This window comes from Xyrauchen texanus, chromosome 50, assembly GCF_025860055.1.
Source record: "Xyrauchen texanus isolate HMW12.3.18 chromosome 50, RBS_HiC_50CHRs, whole genome shotgun sequence".
Taxonomy (NCBI): domain Eukaryota; kingdom Metazoa; phylum Chordata; class Actinopteri; order Cypriniformes; family Catostomidae; genus Xyrauchen; species Xyrauchen texanus.
This window is the reverse complement of record NC_068325.1, coordinates 11,183,690-11,205,240: the sequence shown is the minus strand read 5'-3', so window position 1 is coordinate 11,205,240 and position 21,551 is coordinate 11,183,690. Positions and strand designations below refer to the sequence as shown.

General features: G+C 38.0%; 2 protein-coding genes across 8 annotated transcripts in view; one reads left to right on the top strand and one right to left on the bottom strand.

Moving 5' to 3' along the window:
- Positions 1-21,551, top strand: part of LOC127641069 (adhesion G-protein coupled receptor D2) — a 306,626-nt gene that overhangs the window by 120,683 nt on the left and 164,392 nt on the right. The window contains exons 25-26 of one of the 6 annotated variants that reach the window (XM_052123827.1): positions 20,203-20,319; positions 20,526-20,780. The exons of 4 other annotated variants lie outside the window; for them this stretch is intronic. In XM_052123827.1, the coding sequence (XP_051979787.1) occupies positions 20,203-20,319; positions 20,526-20,552 (144 nt within the window). In that variant the 3' untranslated portion in view covers positions 20,553-20,780. Of the gene's footprint in view, positions 1-20,202; positions 20,781-21,551 lie in introns of those variants that run through there. One more of the 6 variants, XM_052123825.1, reaches the window with a different exon arrangement.
- The window catches only part of LOC127641071 (nuclear receptor subfamily 5 group A member 2), a 60,830-nt gene that overhangs the window by 6,866 nt on the left and 32,413 nt on the right, over positions 1-21,551 (bottom strand). For both annotated transcript variants that reach the window (XM_052123834.1, XM_052123835.1), the window contains exons 5-6: positions 20,654-20,773; positions 16,258-16,405 (exon numbers count right to left, since the gene is read on the bottom strand). In XM_052123834.1, the coding sequence (XP_051979794.1) occupies positions 16,258-16,405; positions 20,654-20,773 (268 nt within the window). The remainder of the gene's footprint in view (positions 1-16,257; positions 16,406-20,653; positions 20,774-21,551) is intronic.

Genomic DNA, 21,551 nt, shown 5'->3' with positions numbered 1-21,551 from the left:
TGAAAAATCCTTAGTGTGCACTAGGGTTGAGATGGAGCCTGCCTCTAAACCCTTAGGTCCTAAGGAATACATTGTTCATTTGACTGGCGCTCATGCTAGACGACCCAACATATCCACTCACAGACACCCCCACCATCCCTCGCATTCTGATATGCTGGGATGGTTTTTAATTAGAAAGGATTTTCTAAGCGAAAAAGATAATTCCACGAGAAATTTATGCTGGCAACCCCCCAAAGCCCTCGTGAGATGTAGATTCATTAGTATACTGACATATTTTCACAATGCACAAATATAATGCGTGTTGTGTCTGTATAGTGAAACCTTTATTCAAAAGATGTGTAGCCACCGTTACGATGTTCACCAGCTCGCTACAGTAATGGCATATTGATTTCAATTTGTTGGTATGCATACTGCAAATTAAGATACACGAGGGTATGGAATTTCACCTCTAATAGTTTAGTCAATGAGCAGTTAAATCATAACACAAAATTTGAAAGGCAAATTATGAATCCATTGACATTTCTAGCTGGCTAATGTCACTGGAATAAATGACTTCCTCTCAGAGTCTAATAGAAAACAAACATTGTTTAAAAGCAGGGAAATTAAACGTGCGACTGAGCAGCACTGTCAGGTGTCATTGTGTATGGGTTGCATGTTCGTAAGTATTTATTACTCCTTTGGAGCAAAGTATGTACACAACACCATTAGTACAGCCACAGCATTTCAAAGGGCAAAACATCTGCCATCCTGCCCTGAACACCCCCTCCCTATACGTTTACTGCATGCTGTAATCATTAAGTCAATCAAGCATGTCAAAATGTAATCTTTATTCATCATTAACTTCACTTCTAGCATCACACCAATCAGGAAATGGGGCGGTGCTGCAGCAGCCCATGAATTTCGATGACCTCAGACGGAGGGCATGTTGGCGGAGGCCCGTTTTTCATTTCTGATGCGCCCCCTGAAACGCCACTCATGACCAAGGTCCGCTAGGTCACCATTGATAATATTTACCTACTGAATAAATGGTGACTTGAAAGTGTTTTTCTTTCGTTTCAGTGGGTTAGAATGTATTTTAGCATGTATTCAGATATTTCTTGTGATATTGGTAGATTTCTGAATTTTTTTCGGTTTTGGAATTTTTGCCAAATCAATAAACTATAAGCATTAAAGGAAATGTTCACCCAAAAATTAATTTTCTCATCCTCAGAAGAAGTTTGGAACGACAAGACCCATAGGCCTACAATAAAATCTAGAGTAAAAAAATCACACTAGCCGCAAACTTGCCACAAATATGCCACTAATTATTTTCACATGCAAATGAGCTTGTGATTCGTTGCAAATGTTTACCAGAATTTTGCAGCTCTTCACCGGTAGTGGTAAACCTGCAGGAACTTTGGTAACAATGGACAATTTACTGTACTGTAGGTTTGCCGCAAAGCTCTGATCAAAAGTTTTTTGTAAGGGGAGGGTCAGTAAATGGCAACAGAACAATCGTTTTTGGGTGAACTATCCCTTTGAGATGAGATGTCGTCTGTCCGAGCAAACTTCGAACAATTTTTCTCGTTCCCCCTTTTTTAAACTTCTGATTATATTGCATATAAAGGACTCCAGCTCATCACTTGTTTCTTCAAGGGTTGTTCTTCTTGTCTAAGCCATGAAAAGCCTGAAAGGACGTTAGGGCTCAATCTTATTGTCAACTCCCAGCTCAACTCCAACCATTATGAAAGAGAATTAAGCAGGACTGGTACAGTTGGGGATATATTAAGTCAAATGTAAGCCCGTCGTTGTGGTACTAAGCAGGTAGAAGAGACGTCCTGGTCACCCAAGGATGATTTTGACACCGCAAACTCAACATGTGGAAGGATGGTTTAAAATGCCTTAGGTGTGATGAAATAAACACGAGAAGCTTGGGCAAATGTTTCTTGTTACAAATGCTAGCTGAAAGGCACTCTGTGTGCTCTTAAGGTGAGGGGAAATATATTTACATCTACTTATTTTTTGCCGCAATCACTGTTGAGAACTAGTAGGTTTGGGCTGAACTGACTATAATGATCAAACTTAAATTCTTTCATTATACGATATGCACAAGGCAGTTTTTGTAATCACTGAAATGGCTTTATCTAAAGTGTGCAGTGTTTATTGTGTCAGTCATCAGTATAGCATTTGTTGTCCTTTACCACCTTGCAGGTTTACATTTCTTTGCTGTAAAACGTGATCTACAGCAGCATCCTCTAACCTCATGTTCAGAAAACTATCAAAGAACACATAAGCTAAATATAAGGTTTTCACAGGTTTCTCCAACTCAATCAAACATTAGTGGAATTTGCTAAGGAAAGCAACACTATTACTATTGTATATCCCATACTTAATTTAGGTAAGGGAATAAAAACAAATTTGGTCCTCATTAATTCAACTCTCATTTGCATATTGTGTCCATTTGGCTGGATTCTCACCTGGACATTAGGGTTAGGCATTTGAACAAACTTTAAGTAATTGGCATGTTACTTGTCCCTTAACTCATCCTGCTAATTGACAAGAGGTGCGTTATTACTTTCGAGTGATCAGACGTACAATAGTTTCACAGTAGCTACATTTAAATGCAACCAAGTAATCCGTTTATAATCCGACTGATAGATCAATCGGATTGAAAAGCATTCATGTAAACACAAAAATGATCCGATTGAGCTGGATCTGAATGAAATTTCCATCAGATTGAAAGGAGTGATGTAGACCAAAAATAATCAGATTAAAATAAAAATATTAGCCATGTAAACGTTTGAATCCGACTACTTTCTCAATCATTTTCTAAAGTACCTTGTGTTCATGGGGAGAAATGTGTTGCATATGTATGTTTATACGTGATACTCGTCGCAGGAATCTAATTTATACAAAACAATGACAAAACACATTATTAAGGGTATATGGGCTCGCACAGAATATTCTGCAGGACACATACAGTATGTTCTTTCATGACATCACATAAAGCAAAAAAGAATGTTGTGTCATTCTTAATAGGGATTTTAAGCAGCAGGTGTGTTTACGGCTTTGAATAAAAAACCTCAAAAATATCGATAGCCTATTAATAATAATATCTATGTTTTTTGTCATAGTCTGTCTCCTTCATGTCTTCTTCAAGGACTCTTATTTTGAAGTTTCCCCCCAGACTTCCTTTCCCATAGTGCACTGCCCTCATCACCTCCATCAGTTTCTTATTATCCTCACCTGTATTCTATTCCCTCATTGGTTCCTTTTATATAAATATCCTCTAGTTTTACCCACTCCTTTGTCAGTCCATGAAGTGTTACGTTACGAATCATTTGTGTTTCTTTGGTTTGCTGTTTTGTGAAGTTAGATCTATCATTTGTTCCACTCCAGCGTTTATAATTAAAAGATTGAAAAGTTCTTCTCCTGCGTCTCCTCTCCTCCTCTTCCACTCCTAGACACCAACATTACAGTTTTATACTTGGGCTATTTATATCGTACAAGAGTAAGACTCTTCTTCTGACAGTTGTTTAACACTGCAAGCATCCCTTCTCTTGCTGTTTCAAATAGCCTAATACCTCATTTTTTCTTGAATGATTAAATGCTCCGTTCTGCCGTCATTATTGCATAGTGATTTTTGCATAGTATCCCATCTGCAGCTGTTGCTTAAAGTGCCTATTATTTTGTTTCCATTCCACATCTATAAACTCCTTTAAGGTCAAATCTTACCCACCTGTCTTTACTTCATACTCGCATCCTGAGGTGTCTGCGGTTATATTGGAGGAGGAATGAGGCAAATACATACATATTTAAGTCTGACATGATATTAACCACCGCTTCTAATTCTTTATTTGCAGAGTAGAGTTAGTAACATAAGAAGAAAGCTTTTCTGGCATGTTTTTTAGATATCTCAACAAAGCATAAATGCCAATTAAGGACTTTGGTGCCATTCTCATTCTCTCAGCCTTTCTCAAACTTCAGAACACAACGACTGACGCTCTTTGCATGTACAGAATTTTGTTTGGAATACATGTAATGCACATGTAAATGAATAGTTCTACCAGATTGCAAAGTTTAGGGGGCATATAAACAGTATATTTGGAATCTGCAATCAGATTAACTTTATTCGGATTGATGAAAATTAGTACATGTATACATAGCCATTGAAGGAGGGACCCGAACCATATCTAGGGACCAGGATATCTTTTGGGGTGGGCTGTTTTGATTGGGCCATCACAGTAAAGCTCTACAAAATACCACAGCATTGTGATGGCTTTTGCACAGACAAGCACCATCCACACTTTCTTTGTAAAATCATATTAACCCATTGCTAATATAATACATGGAGCTACAAAATTGCAAACCAAAGGAACAATTAGCAAGGCTTACTAAAAGAAAAAGTGGGGGGAAAGCACCTGACCTGGATGAATTGTACAGGGAGCAGAGGGGGAATCCTGAACTTAGGTTTTTTTTATGACATATGCTAAGTGGAGATCTCATTAGTACTTTAAACATTAGAGCTAATATATTCTGCTTTTATGTATTTGCTAAATGTTGAATAAATTCCGGAAAAAGAGCTTATTACTCATTTTCAGCAGTGTCCAGAAAATTTTGTTATTGCTAAATAGCCATAAGGGTGTCCATCCTTTTGCTCTCACGATCTGCCTTCGAGCATCTTTTAAGAATCTTTATTTGTATTCAACACGCCCTTGTGTCAGTTGATTACATGCGCAGGAATGGGGTGGTGTGCATCAAGCTCTTCTTGTTTACAATAAAGTGACAGAAAATCATTCAGGGGTCAAGTATCCCCCAAAACTCTACCTGTGGTCCAGATCCTGCCCATAGTGGAAAACCACACACCTAATGAGGTCATTAAAGCCAAGCCTCCATCAATATCTATCCTTTTTCACTCTACCCCCTTTTTGACAAATTTGAATTAATAATTCATCACTGTGCCTGGGGATGTATATTTTCTGTGTGAAGGACAGTGATTTTTCCTGCTTATTCTTGCCCTGGACACACACACTTTTCATTTGGACCTTTTAAATGTCTTGTACCCTTGTTTGATGGAAGTGTATTTTATGTTTTTATTTTTTGGATAAAATTAGAATTAGAGTAGAGTAGAACTGCATGTGCATCTTTTATCCTGGTTATCTCCCTCTACTCTTTCATATCTAGCATAAACTGCTTCAATACAAGAGTCAGTGTAAATTCTCACTTAATTAATTCTGCTATATTAGAAGCTGTGGGCTCCTTTACCTCGAGGGTAAGGAGCCCACTGTCAAACTGTCAAAGTTAGGCTAAATTGTGGAGCTTTAGCTTGACTTCTGGCAAGCTGGATAAAAGTGGGTAAATAATATCATAACTAGGATGTGATACTTTCAGAGGACTTTCGGTGCTTTACATTTTGCTGGAGTAAATATGACCTTTGTGGAAAAATAACCACTAGTAAGCACATGACTTGAGTTGTATAGCTCAATTGGATGCAATATAATGTTATTGCACCCCATTAATTGAATAAGACTTTGAATATACTGTCATAAACCAACAGTCCAATAAAAAAAAGTGAAAAAGATAATTATGATATTCTCATTTGTACATTACAGTAGTACTCCCTTGGTCACTTGACTTGGTCATGTATGCTGATTTTAATAAAAAATATTATTGTACAACAGCATTTTTAGGTAATACAGTAAGACAAAATTACTGCGTTATGATAATGGAAATCATTAAAAACAATGGGAAAATGTCCGGACACATTACGGTAATGAGAATTGGAGGGTAAAATTGTCCTGAAAATAATGTTACAATACAAATAATCTTAATGTAGGCTTCATTTTCTTTATGCAAAATATTATTTGGGGTTAAATATCATGTAAGAATTTGTAAGAATCACCCAAAAAGTTCCAGTGTGCTTTTATTTCAGCCAATCAGATTAGCGCTTATTGCATCAAGAAAGCGTTTAATGCTGTGCCTTATGACTAAATGATTACGAACGAGTCATGAACCCCACACAGTTCAACATCAAGACAGTGTCCAAGCATGGCAATAACCAGGAATAGACAACACCTCACTCCACCACTCTTCCCAACATTCCCAGTGTTGACAGACAACTCACGGCTCTTGCTGGGACTCACACCACAAGTGTCTCTTAGTGACCTAATCCCTCTCCTCCCATTCTTTTTAAACCTTCTTTCCCCATTTGGGGTGAGTGAGACGATTGTTTAGATTAATTCTAATTTCTATATTTGTCCCTGAAGTGTGACCCTCCCACACCATCCCTTGTTCCTCACACTTGCCAGGACTGTGCAGGTTTACGTTACAGAAGACTGATGATGGGGCATTTTTTCCAATGTGAAGGCAGTGCAGGCATTCCTTGGCTTTGTTGCGATGAAGGGGGGAGAAAGGAGATGTGGATGAAAAGGAGAACAAGAGACAGGCTGCAGCACCTGTTGAATCATTTGTGCCATCACGTTTAACTGCTGGCTCTGGTTACAGTGGCCTGTTTTTAGTGCCAAAATGGCATAGCTGCTCTGTTATGGCCCGCAGATGAGCATTGGGTACTCTCTTTGTGATACTGTTGGTTTGACAGATGTTAGATTTTTTTATATCCAACAAAGAAAACGATAAAGTCTTTGTTTCTCAGAACATAACATTTTTAGAACTTACAATATAGTCTGTTTTAATATAAAAGTAAATGTTTAACCATTAACTTGAAGAAGGCTGCATTATAATGCTTTCGTAATACCTTACCTCTTATAATCAGCTGTATGCTCTCCTGAATAATGGTAACCAGGGTATGAAATTGAATTTTTTGCCCACCAGACAGAGTGGCCTAATTTTCCAAGCCATTTTTATTTTTTCACGAGCCACTTTGATTTTATATATATATAACACTCACTGATCACTTTATAAGGAACACTATGGTCCTAATAAAGTGCCAGACATGGTCTTCTGCTGTTGTAGCCCATCCACCTCAAGGTATACATAATAAATATATATACTGTATGTATACACACACAAATCTGTTTAAACTGATGCAGAACTATTTGCATGGGAAAGGTGCATATCTGCTCAGCTGTGTAGTGTCTGTTTGACCTGCTTAGTGCACATGGGGGCTGAAAAATGGTGCTGTGTTTTCCTTCTTGTATGACTGGGTCATACAGATTATATAGATGTCCACGGCACAGAACTCTTTTTATGGGATCGATTGAGAAATGACAGGCTGGGGCGAGGGGAGTTTATGTTATAGCTTGTGTAACGCCCTTATCTGTGTTTGTGTGCAATGTTTAAATAAGACCTGGTGGCTCCCTGATCAATAGACACATCCTACTGCGGCAGCAGCTTGTGTTTCCTCTGGCAGACCAGGCAATCACTCACCAGAGAAAGGTCCTGGGCTTGTATGCAGACTTTATAAGATATTTTTGTATGCCCTAAGAAGTTATGGTTTTAATTGCATCTGAATAAAGTAGCATCTGCAGCTATGAAGCACCCATGGTGTGATATTAGCACGGTTGCATGCTAGAATACAAGCCTTAAGCAGATGTTATAGAGAACTTTGGTCATGTACGAGCTGAAGAAAAGAAGAAATTCTAAAATATGCACAGACAACAACAACAAGTCCCCTTTACAATGCGTAAAAATACAAAGCACGATTGTGGTGAGGGTGAATAATGATCTTCAGCCCATTGATTGGAAAAACAAAGCCTGTATATGTTTGTCCCGGATGGACTGCAAGTCTCATAAATCTTTAAGTGTGATCTGTTTTTGCCATGGCTCCTTTTTAGCCCTTTCTTTACAAATGTATCCCTTTCGATTCACGTGATAGACCGAAACAGCAAGCTATTATTATTTCATAGTGTGCTACCTCTTTATACTTTGAAATAAATTGGTATTGCACATTAAAGCTGAAAGTGTAGCTTCACCTTTTGGATCGTTAGGTACCACCTATGAAGGAGTGAAATTAAATGCAAAATTCCTGAACATTAAGGGTATTGATAGCTCTTGTTAGCAGTGAATCTTGTAGCATTGCTGGGCAGATTTGATAAAAATGGCACCCAAGTGCTCTGTTGTAGGGCAACTATCTGCAAAAACAGACAGAGGGAAGTCAGAACTCATACGATTGATATTTCCAGTGCAGATATCGCTTAGGAAACACCTGACATGAGTAAGGCATGTTCTGGGCCCGGCCTGCATCCTAAGTATTGTAGCGTGGGCCAGCCAGCGTGTTATGCAGCCAGTAATAAAAGTTGGTCATTGATTTTCTGTAGTTGCTTGTAACAGTTAATGTTAATGCATCAATAGCTAAAGGAAAGCACAAGGTTTAATAGGAGGCTGAGAATGTGGAAATATGGGAGGGTTGGGTGTTAAATCACAAAATCTATCCCCCAGATCGATAAGACAGTTACAGCAAGTGTCCCTCTGCTTTCCTAATGTTTTATAATAAACTGACAGCTTGTAATAAGGGTCTGGCAGAGGAAAGAGAGGAACCCAAAGGGACGAAAGCAAGAGTTGTGAGATGGAGCGAGAGAAGGAGAACAAGCATATAGCTCACTGTATTCTCAATCACTTCATTCAGGGCTTTTGTCAAAGGAAAACCAGCCGTTCTAGTTCCTAACAATTTAAGAAAGTTTGAAAAGATTTTTCTGGAAGTGGGGAGAATTTCGACCAAACATTTAAAAACACATTATGGATAACATTTTTGTGCCAGATTTAATAATATACTGAAAACAGAATTTGAATGCCTGCCATTTAATTATACTTTAGTTACCAAAACAGTGCATTACTTTCAGCGCTCATTTTCACTGATTTTACCCAAAATAACCACCCCCTTTAAGGGTTAGATCACCTAAAAACAAAGATTCTCATCCTTTACTCATCGTCATATTGTTCCAAGCCCAATTTTATTCTTTCTTTTTTCTTTTTCTTTTGTGGAACACAAATGGAGATGTAAAGCAGCATGAAAGTCTCAGTCACTGTTCACATTTAAAAAATTAAAATACATTTTTATCAACTGCATGTTTTTTTAATGGCTGATGCGATATCTAGAGAGCAGGGTGGCCGATATAATGCCTATATATATATATATATATACACAATTTTACAATTTATAAAATTGTAAAAAAAAATATATTAACAATGTATATACTATAATATATATAATTTAATATGATAGTAAATTATTTTAAATTGCAAAAAATTTAATTATAACTTTTATTTAGCATATTTATAAAAAATTATACTGATTTTTACCTCTATAAAATAGAAATTACATCTTAAAAAATAAGATCCTTGTGCATCCATGATTTCCAAAACATATTGGTGAAATGGACAAATTTATCGGCAGATGCCAATAATTTTATAATACCAAATATACATCAGGCCGATATGTTGGGCTCAGCTATATATCAGTCGACAACTACATAAAATGAAAGTGAATGATGCCTAACATCTCTTTTTATGTTTCACAGAAGAAAGTCTTAGGGTTGTACATACGAACAATGTTTTACGAAAAAAAAAAAAAGAATTTCGCAGTGCTACGAAAACAACAGAATGTACAGTAGGTGTCTCGAGAGGTGTTTGCTTTTTAACTTGACTCAATGTCTAAAAAACATGGTGCTCCTGTTTGAGAGGATGGGGAAAAAAACTGAGGTGGTGGTCAAAGATGTCCATCTAATGCATAAAATACATAAAATAACAACTAAAAAACAGTGAGGATAGATCACTACGGCCCCTTACATGTATGGAAGAACACAAGGGGTAAGTAAATGATGACATAATTTGTATTTTTAAGGAAACTATCCCTTTAACAGTGATAGCCATACCTTTTTTTGTTGTTTGCATTACATCAAAGCAAATTTAAGCATCGCAGATTTGAGAACATCACAGCGAAATTTCAATCCATCAATAATACATCCAAATAGTTTTAATCTCGCCTTTATCAAGAGTAAATCCACAGATGTAGATTCCAATGCCCATTGAACACTTGTCCACATGACTTATCTTAAGTGTTTGTAGGCATTCTGATAAAAAAGCTAATGGCTAATGAGCACCAATCACACATTAAATTGTTTGCAATTTAAAGCTAATCATAAAGTAATGTGTAGTAACAGATAAAGAACAAAAAGAATGATAAACCGACGAGATAACAGCAGATTGCAGCAATGACACACAAGCAAAGTGTCGAAATCAGAGAGGAATGGCTGGAATTCCGCGAAATTGCTGAATGCATGACAAAAGCTAGTAGTGCTTAAGGCAAAGTGCAGCTCATCCTTTCACACCCCTTTAAATGCAAGAGCCCACTGTGTTGCTCTGTGTAGACAGATGTGGCAGATATCAGCGGCTTTTAAAGCTTGATAAAGTCTGAAAGCCTCTTAAGGCCCCTAATGAGGGTGCCGTTTCAAAGAGAGCCTCTCTCCGATGTGGCAGGAGTGAAGCTTTTGATTTCTGTCACATGGAATGAAAGGACAGTGGGCAAAAGAAATAACCCTTAAATATTAGGGTCATTGCACAGTCCCTCTGCCTCCTCTACTTCAGATTTGTAAAATATCGGAGCACTCAGGATTGATTAGAAGGTTTTTCACCTTTGAGTGAAATCTAAATGAACGTATTTGGTGACAACAAGGAATGTTTATGGGAAGGGAGCGTGTTAAAATTTATGTACTGAGTGGTCAGATCGGGAAAGGTCTGTCACAAATCATTGCAAATAAATATTTAATTTTTTCTTCACCCACAAATTCTACATGTGCTTCTACAGCTTTGCCGTCAATGTTTTCTTTTTCATATGTCAACAATTGTCTCATTTTAGAAGAATTATCTGCGACAAAGTTGATACTTAAACAAAGTGAACTGAGCTATGAATGAGAAACCTCTGAGCAATAAAATCTTCATTTTGGCATGCTGTTTTTCAAAGGGTGACTGCACACACATGCACTTGCTTTATATGTGTATTGATCAGGCTCAGGTCTCACATCTTCCACATGACTTACAACCTGTCAGTGCCAAACTGCATAGCTCACAAGAAAATCCTGCCCCCATTATCTTGCATTTAATTAAGACGTAGCTGCAGTTTTATGCACCATTATTTGGCCCTAGACAGGGGTCTCCAAGGCGTAAATATTGAACCGTCCCAGCCCTCGAATGTTAATCAATCCCAACCGACTTCCAAATTATTTGGTCTGTTTCAGGAAATGAATATTTGCACCTGTTATGAGACCTTTCTGCATGCATTACTGATCTATCCTCTCTTTGCACAAGGGTAGACTTATCGATTTAGATCAAGGAAACAACACAGGCCATCTTAATTAGAGCCTACCTATGTGGGAACATCCTTTTTTGCTTCTTTAAAGGAAGGGAAAAGAGGAAAGGACTCTCTTTTTGAATGCATGCCATGACTTTATGATGTGTTGTTCAGTGATGTTTGCCAGAGATCCCCAGAGCCCAGCCTTAGGCACCTGAGAGTCAAAAGAGCTTGTTGCTAGTGGGGTTTTGTTGGTTGTCTAGATTGCTAAACATGTAGTGCTGCTGTTTGTTAGTCACTCACAGAACTGGACTGGTGCAGTTTTCCATTCAAAGCAAAAGTGGGTTCATGAAGGTGAGCTACTACACTATACCTCCTCTTTTGTACACAAAACACAGTCTGGACATATTTTACAATTTCATAGGTAGAGTTAATAAAATATGCATTCCTGTAGACTGTATAACATCAATTACAACAAAAAATACAACTCATTTTAGCACCTCTCTCTGGACATTTTAACCTGACACTGAAGCTCACATGTGCCAATACGTTAAACAACACTTCCAGCTTCAGTCACTGGACAGTGGGCGAAGTGCTTCGAATTTCGGTAAGCACAGACCAATTTCAGCAGCAAAACCTTTGACCTACTGTTGCCAAATTCACAGTGTATATAGACTATATTGAGACTCAATTTCTTGACTAACTTAACTGCTCAGTTACTGCTCTGCATTTCTTGCAAACGTATCTGGCAGCAGAAATAAGACAGCGTGACTCCTGAAATGTTTGCCAACATTTCTGTTGTCTTCACCCTCCTCCCTCCAACAAGAACATTGTTCATCCTTCACCGCCTCTTCTGTTGTTGAGGAAATCAATTCCCTGGCTGTAATTATTTAAACATTGATAAAGCCTTCAGCTCCAGCTAGAGCCCAAACATCTATTCAACACATGGAGACTGACAGCACGAAAGATAGAGATGCTTTGGCTGTGGAAAAGAATGAGAAGTGATTGGTTAACTGCAATCGGTCCTCTCGACAAGCCGGAGGAATCGAGGAGACAAGTGACTGCTCCTGGGTCAACTCATGTCTGTCCTCCTCTTTATTGACACTTAGCTTTACAAAGAGCCCCACTGGGCTCCCGACAGTGACAAATAGTGATGGTTTGTGCGTGCTGATAGAGAATGAACACTAACTTAGAGTAGTGGGGAGTGGAACAGCATGTCAGACTGGGTAAATGCGACTTTGATTTCCGTTAAATGGCTTCATTTGTAAATTCAATCCAGAAGGGTTTAAGAGGGCTGGTACAGTGGATTTGAAGTTATGGAGGCCAGATATTGAGCTTGTCTGTGTGTGGCCTTGAGTTTACCAGCACATTTACCTGCTTATCTGATTCTGTTTTGGGGTTTATTCAAAATAAGCTACCTCTGCAAAAAACAGGCTCCTTAAACACCAGAATTTGCATTGAAATCTTATAGTGTAGAGACAGAAATATGTTGAGCAGGGGGCCTGGGTAGCTAAGCGAATATTGACGCTGACTACCACTCTTGGAGTCGCGAGTTCAAATCCAGGGTGTGCTGAGTGACTCCATCCAGGTCTCCTGAGCAACCAAATTGGCCCGGTTGCTAGGAAGGGTAGAGTCACATGGGGTAACCTCCTCGTGGTCGCTATAATGTGGTTCATGCTCTCGGTGGTGCGTGTGGTGAGTTGTGCGTGGATGCCGTGGAGAATGGCGTGGGCCTCCACAAGCGCCACGTCTCCATGGTAACACACTCAATAAGCTACATGATAAGAAGCGCAGATTGGCATCTCAGACACGAAGGCAAATGAGATGTGCCTTCTGCCACCTGGATTGAGGCGAGTCACTACGCCACCACAAGGACTTAGGGCGCATTGGGAATTGGGCATTCCAAATTGGGAAGAAAAGGGGAAAAAAAAAAAATATGTTCAGCAAAAAAAATGGATAATATCTTCAACATTGATGTGTTGTACAGTCATATTCTACTCATTATGTCTTTACATAATACACCCCGAGTTACATCCCAGTAAACAAACGTACCTGGTTGAGATGTCTGTGAAAGCACTTATCGCCTTGTAAGCATTGTGTTCTTCTCTAAGAGTTACATTTGTATACAAACATCTGGTAAACATCTTAAAAAGAGCTAATTAAAATTTTAAATACTAAAGTCCAAAACATACTCTACACAAGTATGTGACAGCAGACGCATCTAGCAATAGAAGCTCAATTGCACGTGTCAATGTACTTCGAAATGCATCAGAATGCAATTCATAAAGCAACAAATGTATTGCATTCTCATCATTGCCACAAGGGCAACATACATTGTGGCATTAGCGTAAACTGTTTTCTTCCACGATCAGTGTTTGTTTTCAGGTAAGCTACAGATGGAAGAAAATCTTGATGAGCAAGTTTTTTAAAGCTAGCTACCTGAATAATTATCTAGTTTAATGGCAAAAACAGATCATTCTCAAGGTAATCCCTTTGAGCACTGAGTATTGTTATTACCACAGTAATGCAAAAACACACATGTATAATGGGACTGTGCGCTTGCAAAACATTGGCTATAGAGAATGTTTCTGGCTTTAATCGTTGCGAAAACATTGTAGCAAAGTATCGCATAAGAGCAAAAGCTAGTTTTTACAAGACAATATGGAATTTTCATACTTCATTTAATTAAAATCTGACAGGCTCCTTAATAGCAATAGGAAAAGTGTACACATATCTCAAACAATATGTTCACTTATACATACACAGAACACCCTTCAACCCCCACCCACTGGATAATATTAATTGTAGCCACCTTTGATCTTTAGGCATAGTTCTCTTAGTGTCTTGGTTTCTCTGGGTTGGCACACAACATGGGTGGGGTTAGCTGCTAGTGCGGGGCAGTAACTGGGGCCATACACTCCCCTCAGATGAGAGTTTTATTATGGATGATGTTTTTGCCAAATTATTTACACCAAATTCTCTGCCATGCAAACCCGATCAAAATAAACATAAACTTTGCAAGGCTGAGTGATCTGGGTGGGAGTTTCATGTATTCTCAGCACTGGTCTTTGGTGTAGGTAAGATGTGAAGAACCTTTTCAAGGTGTGGCCAGGGAACTGACATAGACGCTCACACCCAACTCAGTGTTTTCTACTAGTTCAGGGACATGGCAAACGGAAAAGCTGCCATTGAAAGCACACACACCATATACACATCAAATTCTGTCTCTTCTCCTATCTGGATCCACAAGACAGAACAATCGCAACTGATATGATGATGATTTCGATGTGGACGGAGGGAATCAGTATTCCAGAATGTTCTTGCGGGCCCAACTGATGCCCAGTGCTAGTCTTTCATGGTGGCGACCGGCATCTATTGTGTATTGGTGGCAAGAGCTTCCTTGACCTCAGAGGTTTTTATTGGTATATGATTTTGATCCATGTAACGTGATCACTTCAATGTAAATATCAGGCTAGCAAGTAGAAGGTTAACAGACACTCACCACATACATTTATTAAATTATTGGTGCAAGATTTTACATTTGTGTGAGCTTCGTTTCAATGAATCTGTGACCTTGATTGTGTACATGTGCAAGTTATAGCAGGAATCTTTGTGGCTTAGTAACACTCAAATGCTGTTTACATGTACCATGTAATGATTTAACCAACATAGTCTCATGACAACTCGCAAAATCGTAAGATATCATACAACTTGGATCATACAGAAAGATATGAATTTATTCCCATAGAGACCAACCAATCAACAAACAGAATTTCGAATCGATAAAATACAAGCATATAATTTTAGCTAGCCTCCCAACCAACATTTTATTTTTAGAAAAGAAACGTCTGTGAAAACATTTTGCTACTTATTCCATGTTTATTTATTCAAATGAAAATGACTGATGTACTGTATGTCATTAACCTGAAATACATTTCCCTTTCTCATTACAAACCCAAATGTTTTCTTTCTTCCATGGTACACAAAGGTTTGGGGTTATTCTTGATGTTTAGGTTTGGGTTAGGGGATACATTTAGGAAAATCATAATAACATAATTTGTTGGTTTATTTGTTTTCTCCATAGGAGAAAAAGTTGTGTGTTTTTGTACAATCCAACTTGTCTGACTTCTTTTAACTTTTCCATCTTGTACAATTATTACGACTTGTCACGTGACCAAGTTGGATTTACCAGATACAGCATGACAAATATCCACAAAGATGACAATTATAACATGCTACTGTTGCTTGTTAAATATCCATGCCATCTTATGAGATCTTTTTTTATATATTGCACTTTAATTTTGATTTAAAATAATAGTTCTCACAAAAATGTAAATTCTGACATTTAAAAATGCCGCATCAAGACCAATGACGTCAAATGTAACTGGCCTTCGCGGAACTCTCGACTGATTGTCATTGATTGTCATTGATGCCAAACATGGTGCAACAAATCCTGACATGCCATCTTTGATTGTATGCAAACGCAAATGAGATTTGAAAGCCATGGTAGAGGTGACAATTTTTAGAGAATAACAAACTAATACAGCAAACAAGTAATATTCCTCAAAACGACTCTTTTTGGTTTCCACTGAAAAAGTCAATTGGAAAGCAAGTTATACAGGTTTAAAATTACATGAGGGCCATAATTTGTCACCCATTATTCTTGGGTGAACAACTCTTTTAACAAACAACCACATTTGGGTTGGACTGAGTATGGTTGTAGAGATTTGGATTGTTGGTTAAGGCTGCAGTTTAATGCTGTACTTAGAACAGATTAGCTTTTTCATAAAGTGTGTTTAACAGTTGGTTTTGAAGAGACAATGCTGTTCTGATAGAGTCAGGCAAGACAAGGTATCCGGGTGAGACGGTGGCATTTATAATTATGGTCTTATTGTACAGATAAAGTGAATGGCTTCTCCTGACTTATCCCAAGGTCCCTCAAGAACCTTGGGAGCCTGCAAGTGAGATTTTGATAATGCATAGAGGCCATTGCCCATTTCTCTCTTCCCCTCCATCCCTTTTTCTTAACTCACCCAAGCTGAACAGCACCAGGAACTTGAGGCAGACAAACTCCCTTTGGTCCAGCTGGAGGGAACGCAGTTTGCTTACCAGCTCCTGCGCGTGACTCAGGAGGTTGTTGAGTGTGGCCCCGGCTTGGGAGGCAATTAGGGCGTAATCCACCTGAAGAAAAGGGGGCGAGAGTACAGACACACACATAGGCGATAAGACATTACATCAAGCAACATCTCTAAAAATTCTAAACAATCTCTGGTACATACAGTGGCTTTTAAAATTCTAGAGTCCACTTATGAAAAAATCCATTTTGGTAATTTCATATATCTTTTTATTATATTGTCAGCATAACAATTTGAGTGAAATGTTGTAACATTTTAAGAATCAGACAATATTGATCATCCACCATCGATCTGAATATTGGGGGGATGCACTTCCTCAATGTCTATAGGGGTTACGGCCCTGCTCACTACTATTACACTTCAACACGTACACAAACATGAACTTCACATGCAGGAAACATTATTCAGTCTCATTTAAATTATACACATTTACATGGTATTCACAAAGGTATTCATTATTCGTATTTATTTTTTTAATTTTGGATATTTTTATAATTTTACAATTAATTTCTTTGGGCATGGATCATCTATAGAAACACTATCAATTCCTGAATTTATTTTTGAGAAGATGTCAGACCGATGTGGTCCACTCCGATATGTTTGGAGCCAAAAATATTTCATTAAAAAAAGAGCATTCGTTTTAGGGAATGTTTTAGAAAAAGATTCAGTTTAAAAACAAAGCAGACTGCACTTAACACAACGTTTCTATCTGCATCAAGCAAATAACCAGCTCTGGCAGCTCTCTTTCCCTAGCATAGCTGAGCTACTCTCTGCACAGCAGGGACAGTGTGCCGGGCTGAGATCTGAATGATAATCAGAAACATACCAAACTGGGAAGAGCTGCACATTTCTCCATCCCTGGTGCCCAGACCCACAAGACCCTAGCGCCCTGCACCAGATAAGGGAGGAGGAGGAGGGGTGGAGAGCGAAGCGAGTGAGTGGAGGCCGCCGGAGGTCCCCCAGGCTAGCGGGTAGAACTCTGCGCGGGACCCCCGTGGCCCTCTCCTCCTCTTTCAGGTGCACTTAATATCTGCAGCAGCAGCAAATTTGTCTTGGAGGCAAGTCCTTAGCTGCCACTCACTGTAAGCAGTCCATATAAAATTTTTATATTTATTGACACTTCATTACCATAATTGACAGCGCCAGGGTTTCTGGAAGAAGGTAGACGACGGACCTCCTAAGCATAAGGAGAGCTCCCTTTGAGGTGGATTTGCAATTAAAAACGTGGGCGTATTGGAATTTATTTATTGTGTAAATACGATGAGTGGAATTTTTTAAAGTCCTGGCTGTAGATTTGCAAATTTTTCACCGGCGTAATTTGTGGATGGGATTTAACAAACTGCCCATGTGCCCCAAGTAGCAACCTGTTCTTAATGCTATGGACTCACATATTTGCACTTTATAAATGTTTATTTCATAATATAGGGGAAGGAATTAATATAAGCATACATATATTAATTTTCAGAAATATAAACATTTAAATATTTAAAAAATTATATAATTTATCAATTCTAATATAAAATGATCATACTATTTTAATTGAACAAATATAATAATAATAATAATATAAAATAATTAAAATATATTAATAATAATGTACATTTTAATCCATTTTATTATAATTTCAAAAATATTGGCTATTGATAATTCAGGGCAAAATAATACTAAAATGTAACAAAATATTTAAATTTGAAGTAAAATTTGTTCATCAGGATTTAAAGGGGGTGTAAAAAAAATGTCTCTGCTTGAATATGCCTAACTGAGATAGAACCTACTAAATACAGTAACTGTCAGCAAACAGTCTGTATGAATATTTTCTAAGTCATTCTGACATTGCAAAGATCAGAGAACATGTGATCTTGACAAAAGACTAAGCACTGTATAAATTTGATTTTGATTATGCTGATTCTTGAAGGCCTGGGACCTTCAGTGTGAGAGAGACAGATAGACATAGGGGGGAAAAGATGTGATTTAAAGAGTGGGAGGGGGAAATCTGGGTCTGTGACATTGGAAATCCACCCATGCAGTGTCATGTGTCGCAGTGCTTTGCTGCCATACAAACTCAGAGTGAGAAACAATGATTCATGTCCTCAAACAAGATAACAGACGAGGCGAGCAGTTCAGATGACTTTCACTAAAAGCCCTTAAAGTCATACTGGTTTGGAAAAGCATAAAGGTAAATAAACAATGACATAATGACATTTTTTGGGGGGTGAGCTATAGAGGCAATCTAAAGGTATATTCACCTGAATGATAATATTGTTTTATTAATTTTCATGTAAATTTTGAAAATAATTGTGGAAATAAATACAGAGAATTTATTTGTTGGTGTGTTGTGCGGTTGGGCTGTCATTGGTCTGCTCTGGAATAATAGGGCGTAATGAACTGTGTGAGACTTTGCCTTCTCTCTCCCCAAAGGCTTTTTTCAGCACCAGCTGTTCATTAGGCAAAATATGCAAAGATGTTCTGGCCCTCCTCCACCCCGCCCCCAACCCTCCTCCAGACATCACTAATCAAACACAGTGCGCTATACAGAGCGGTTACAATCCTGTCTGCGATAATCAAGAGATTCAATCGCACAGTGAACCCTCAAAGATCTCCAGATGTGACACCTGAAATGATGTTACTCACAAGTTAATTTTTCAGCACACAATACTGTTGTGAAGTTACGATGGAGTTTTCAGTTATGTATCAGCTGTTTCTCCTTAAATAACAAATTAGACAAGATATGGTCAAAGGTATATTGTTCTAAGGTAAATATGGATAGCATAGTGCAGATACATTGGTTTGGGGTGAATTTGATGAGAAATGTGTGATTTTGTATTAAAATCTTTGAATTTTGACTGCAGACATTGGTATCTTGACAAATCTGCGCATAGTTTGAGACATTGTTTATATCTCCTCTGAAACTGTAGTGCAAACTTGGGAGATTACTAGTGTACTTTTGTTTGCAGGATACACATCTGCGAAGTCTGGATCCCCTTAGATGACAGGGAGGGGATTTATTTTTTTAAATAGTTTTGCATTCTCTAGCAATTATTTTCGGTTACATCATGAATATTTTGGGTTCCCTAGCAATAGTTTTGCATTGTTGCAATTGCTTAATCCATTACTTACAGAAATGTTGCAAGCTAGATTTGAACTCACATTGCTCACGTAGGCACTAAGGCTCAATATGTCAGATCATGTGTGCTAACCACTAGGCTATAGCCTATTCATATTTATGTCATATTCATCATAGAGTATGTTAATATGCACACCAATATGCTAATATCTACAAAAAATTAGTTTATTCCAAAAATTCGTCAACGCAAGGAAACTGCCTTTATATGAGACGTGTTATTCGCTGCTTTTCACATAAAAAATTTAAACAGTCATGCGCACAACAGTTCCACACATTGGATAAGCCGGGAAGAACACCAGTAAAGGTGTTCACATGCAATGCGAAATCGGCAATGAGCAATCTACCGGTGTCAATCGTTTTTTGCTTAAACTGTTTATAACATTACCTCAACAAAAGGAAGACGTTCAAGGTTTTCACATGATCACACACATTGTCAGCTTATCAAGCATTATTGCGTAAGAACGTGCATGTACTGTAAACACGCTAATATTTATTGCTTACTACCCATAATTTACTTCTGTTAAATAGATCGCATAAATAACTGTTTGAAAAGTTTTGAATGAGTCCCTATGTTTGAGCTGATACTACTGTTGGAGATCACTATGTTGTGAGCAGGAGAGGGTGAATGGTAAACACAGAATTAAAATTTAAACACATGTCTTACTGACAGGCGGACAAAAGCATATTTATTTATAAGCAGTTTAAACCTTTTCTCGAAGTGTGCATGTGTTTGTGCATGCGGTGGAGCTGAAGACAGAATTAAAGGTCCTTGTGTGCGGAGAGACTCAACAAAGCCTGAGGCGTCCATCCAGTGCTTGTCCTCCGAGACAAGAAAGGTAAATCATACATATCTTCTGCTTTACCTCCCTGTCTGTCTCTCTCTGTCTCTCTCCCTTCTCATATCCCGTTTTCACCATGTTGACTCATGCATGCTTAACCAACCATTTTATTTATTCGTTCACCACACACTTGATAAGACGTGCACAATTGATTATTCTGGCCACATTATTTTATACCTAAGCATTATCTATTTTTAATGTAGTGGCCGGGGCAGTCGATAGCACTTTAAAGGATGTTGATCCACACTGGCAAAAAAGCCTGATGAGATCTACGGGGAGGGCCTGACGTAGCCAGACGGTTTACAGGAGCGGAGTTGTTGTGGCCACTCACCTGTTGCCCTGTGACTAGGAGGATGGAGTTCTCTTTGGCATGCATCACCTGCCGGAAAACATGGTCCAGGATGAGGAGTTCACTCCAACAGTTCTGGAGAAGCTTCATTTGGTCGTCAACCTGCAAAGAGGCCAACGAATGCAAAGTTAGATGGACAAACAAAATATGTAATTGATTGTTTGATGATGATGATTGCTGTTGTTTTTTTATTCGGCTAGAACATTTTTTATACACCCCCAACAAATTTTTAATAACATTAATCTTTCAAGAAATACACTGAATTAAGCATCTTCATAAGTTGTTATATTAAATAATGCAAGACTAATTAAATCAGCTTCACTGAGTTTGCACTGTGAGTTTGTAATCAGTAATAAGTCATTTTAAAATGTTTAGTTTTAAAAAAAAAAAATATTACACATTTTATTTCATTTATTTCCTGCTTATGGATGCCCTGCAGTCCATCACAGACCCTTATGGTTTTGCAAATCCCTGATTGGGAAACACTGAGCTAGAAGTTTGGCTAAGTTAAGTTGTCAAGTAGTTGGATATGTTCAAAACCTAAAACCACAAACAAGTGGACAATCATTTGTGTTTATTGCCAAAGCAATTCATTCTGACTTGACTATTCCTTAAATCAAAAAAGCAAAAATCTGTGTTACAGCGAGGCACTTAAAATGGAAGTGAATGGAGCCAATCCGTAAACATTCAAATGCTCACTGTTTCAAAAGAATAGGCACAAAACTTAAAAAATATGTATGTTAACATGGATTAAGTATGATAAAATAACCTACTAACCTTTTCTGTATACATTCCTATGCAATTTTAAAACTTTGTTGCCAAGAAGACGTAACGCTGTAAACCCTAAAATTACCATTAAAATGTTGATTTAAATAAATTT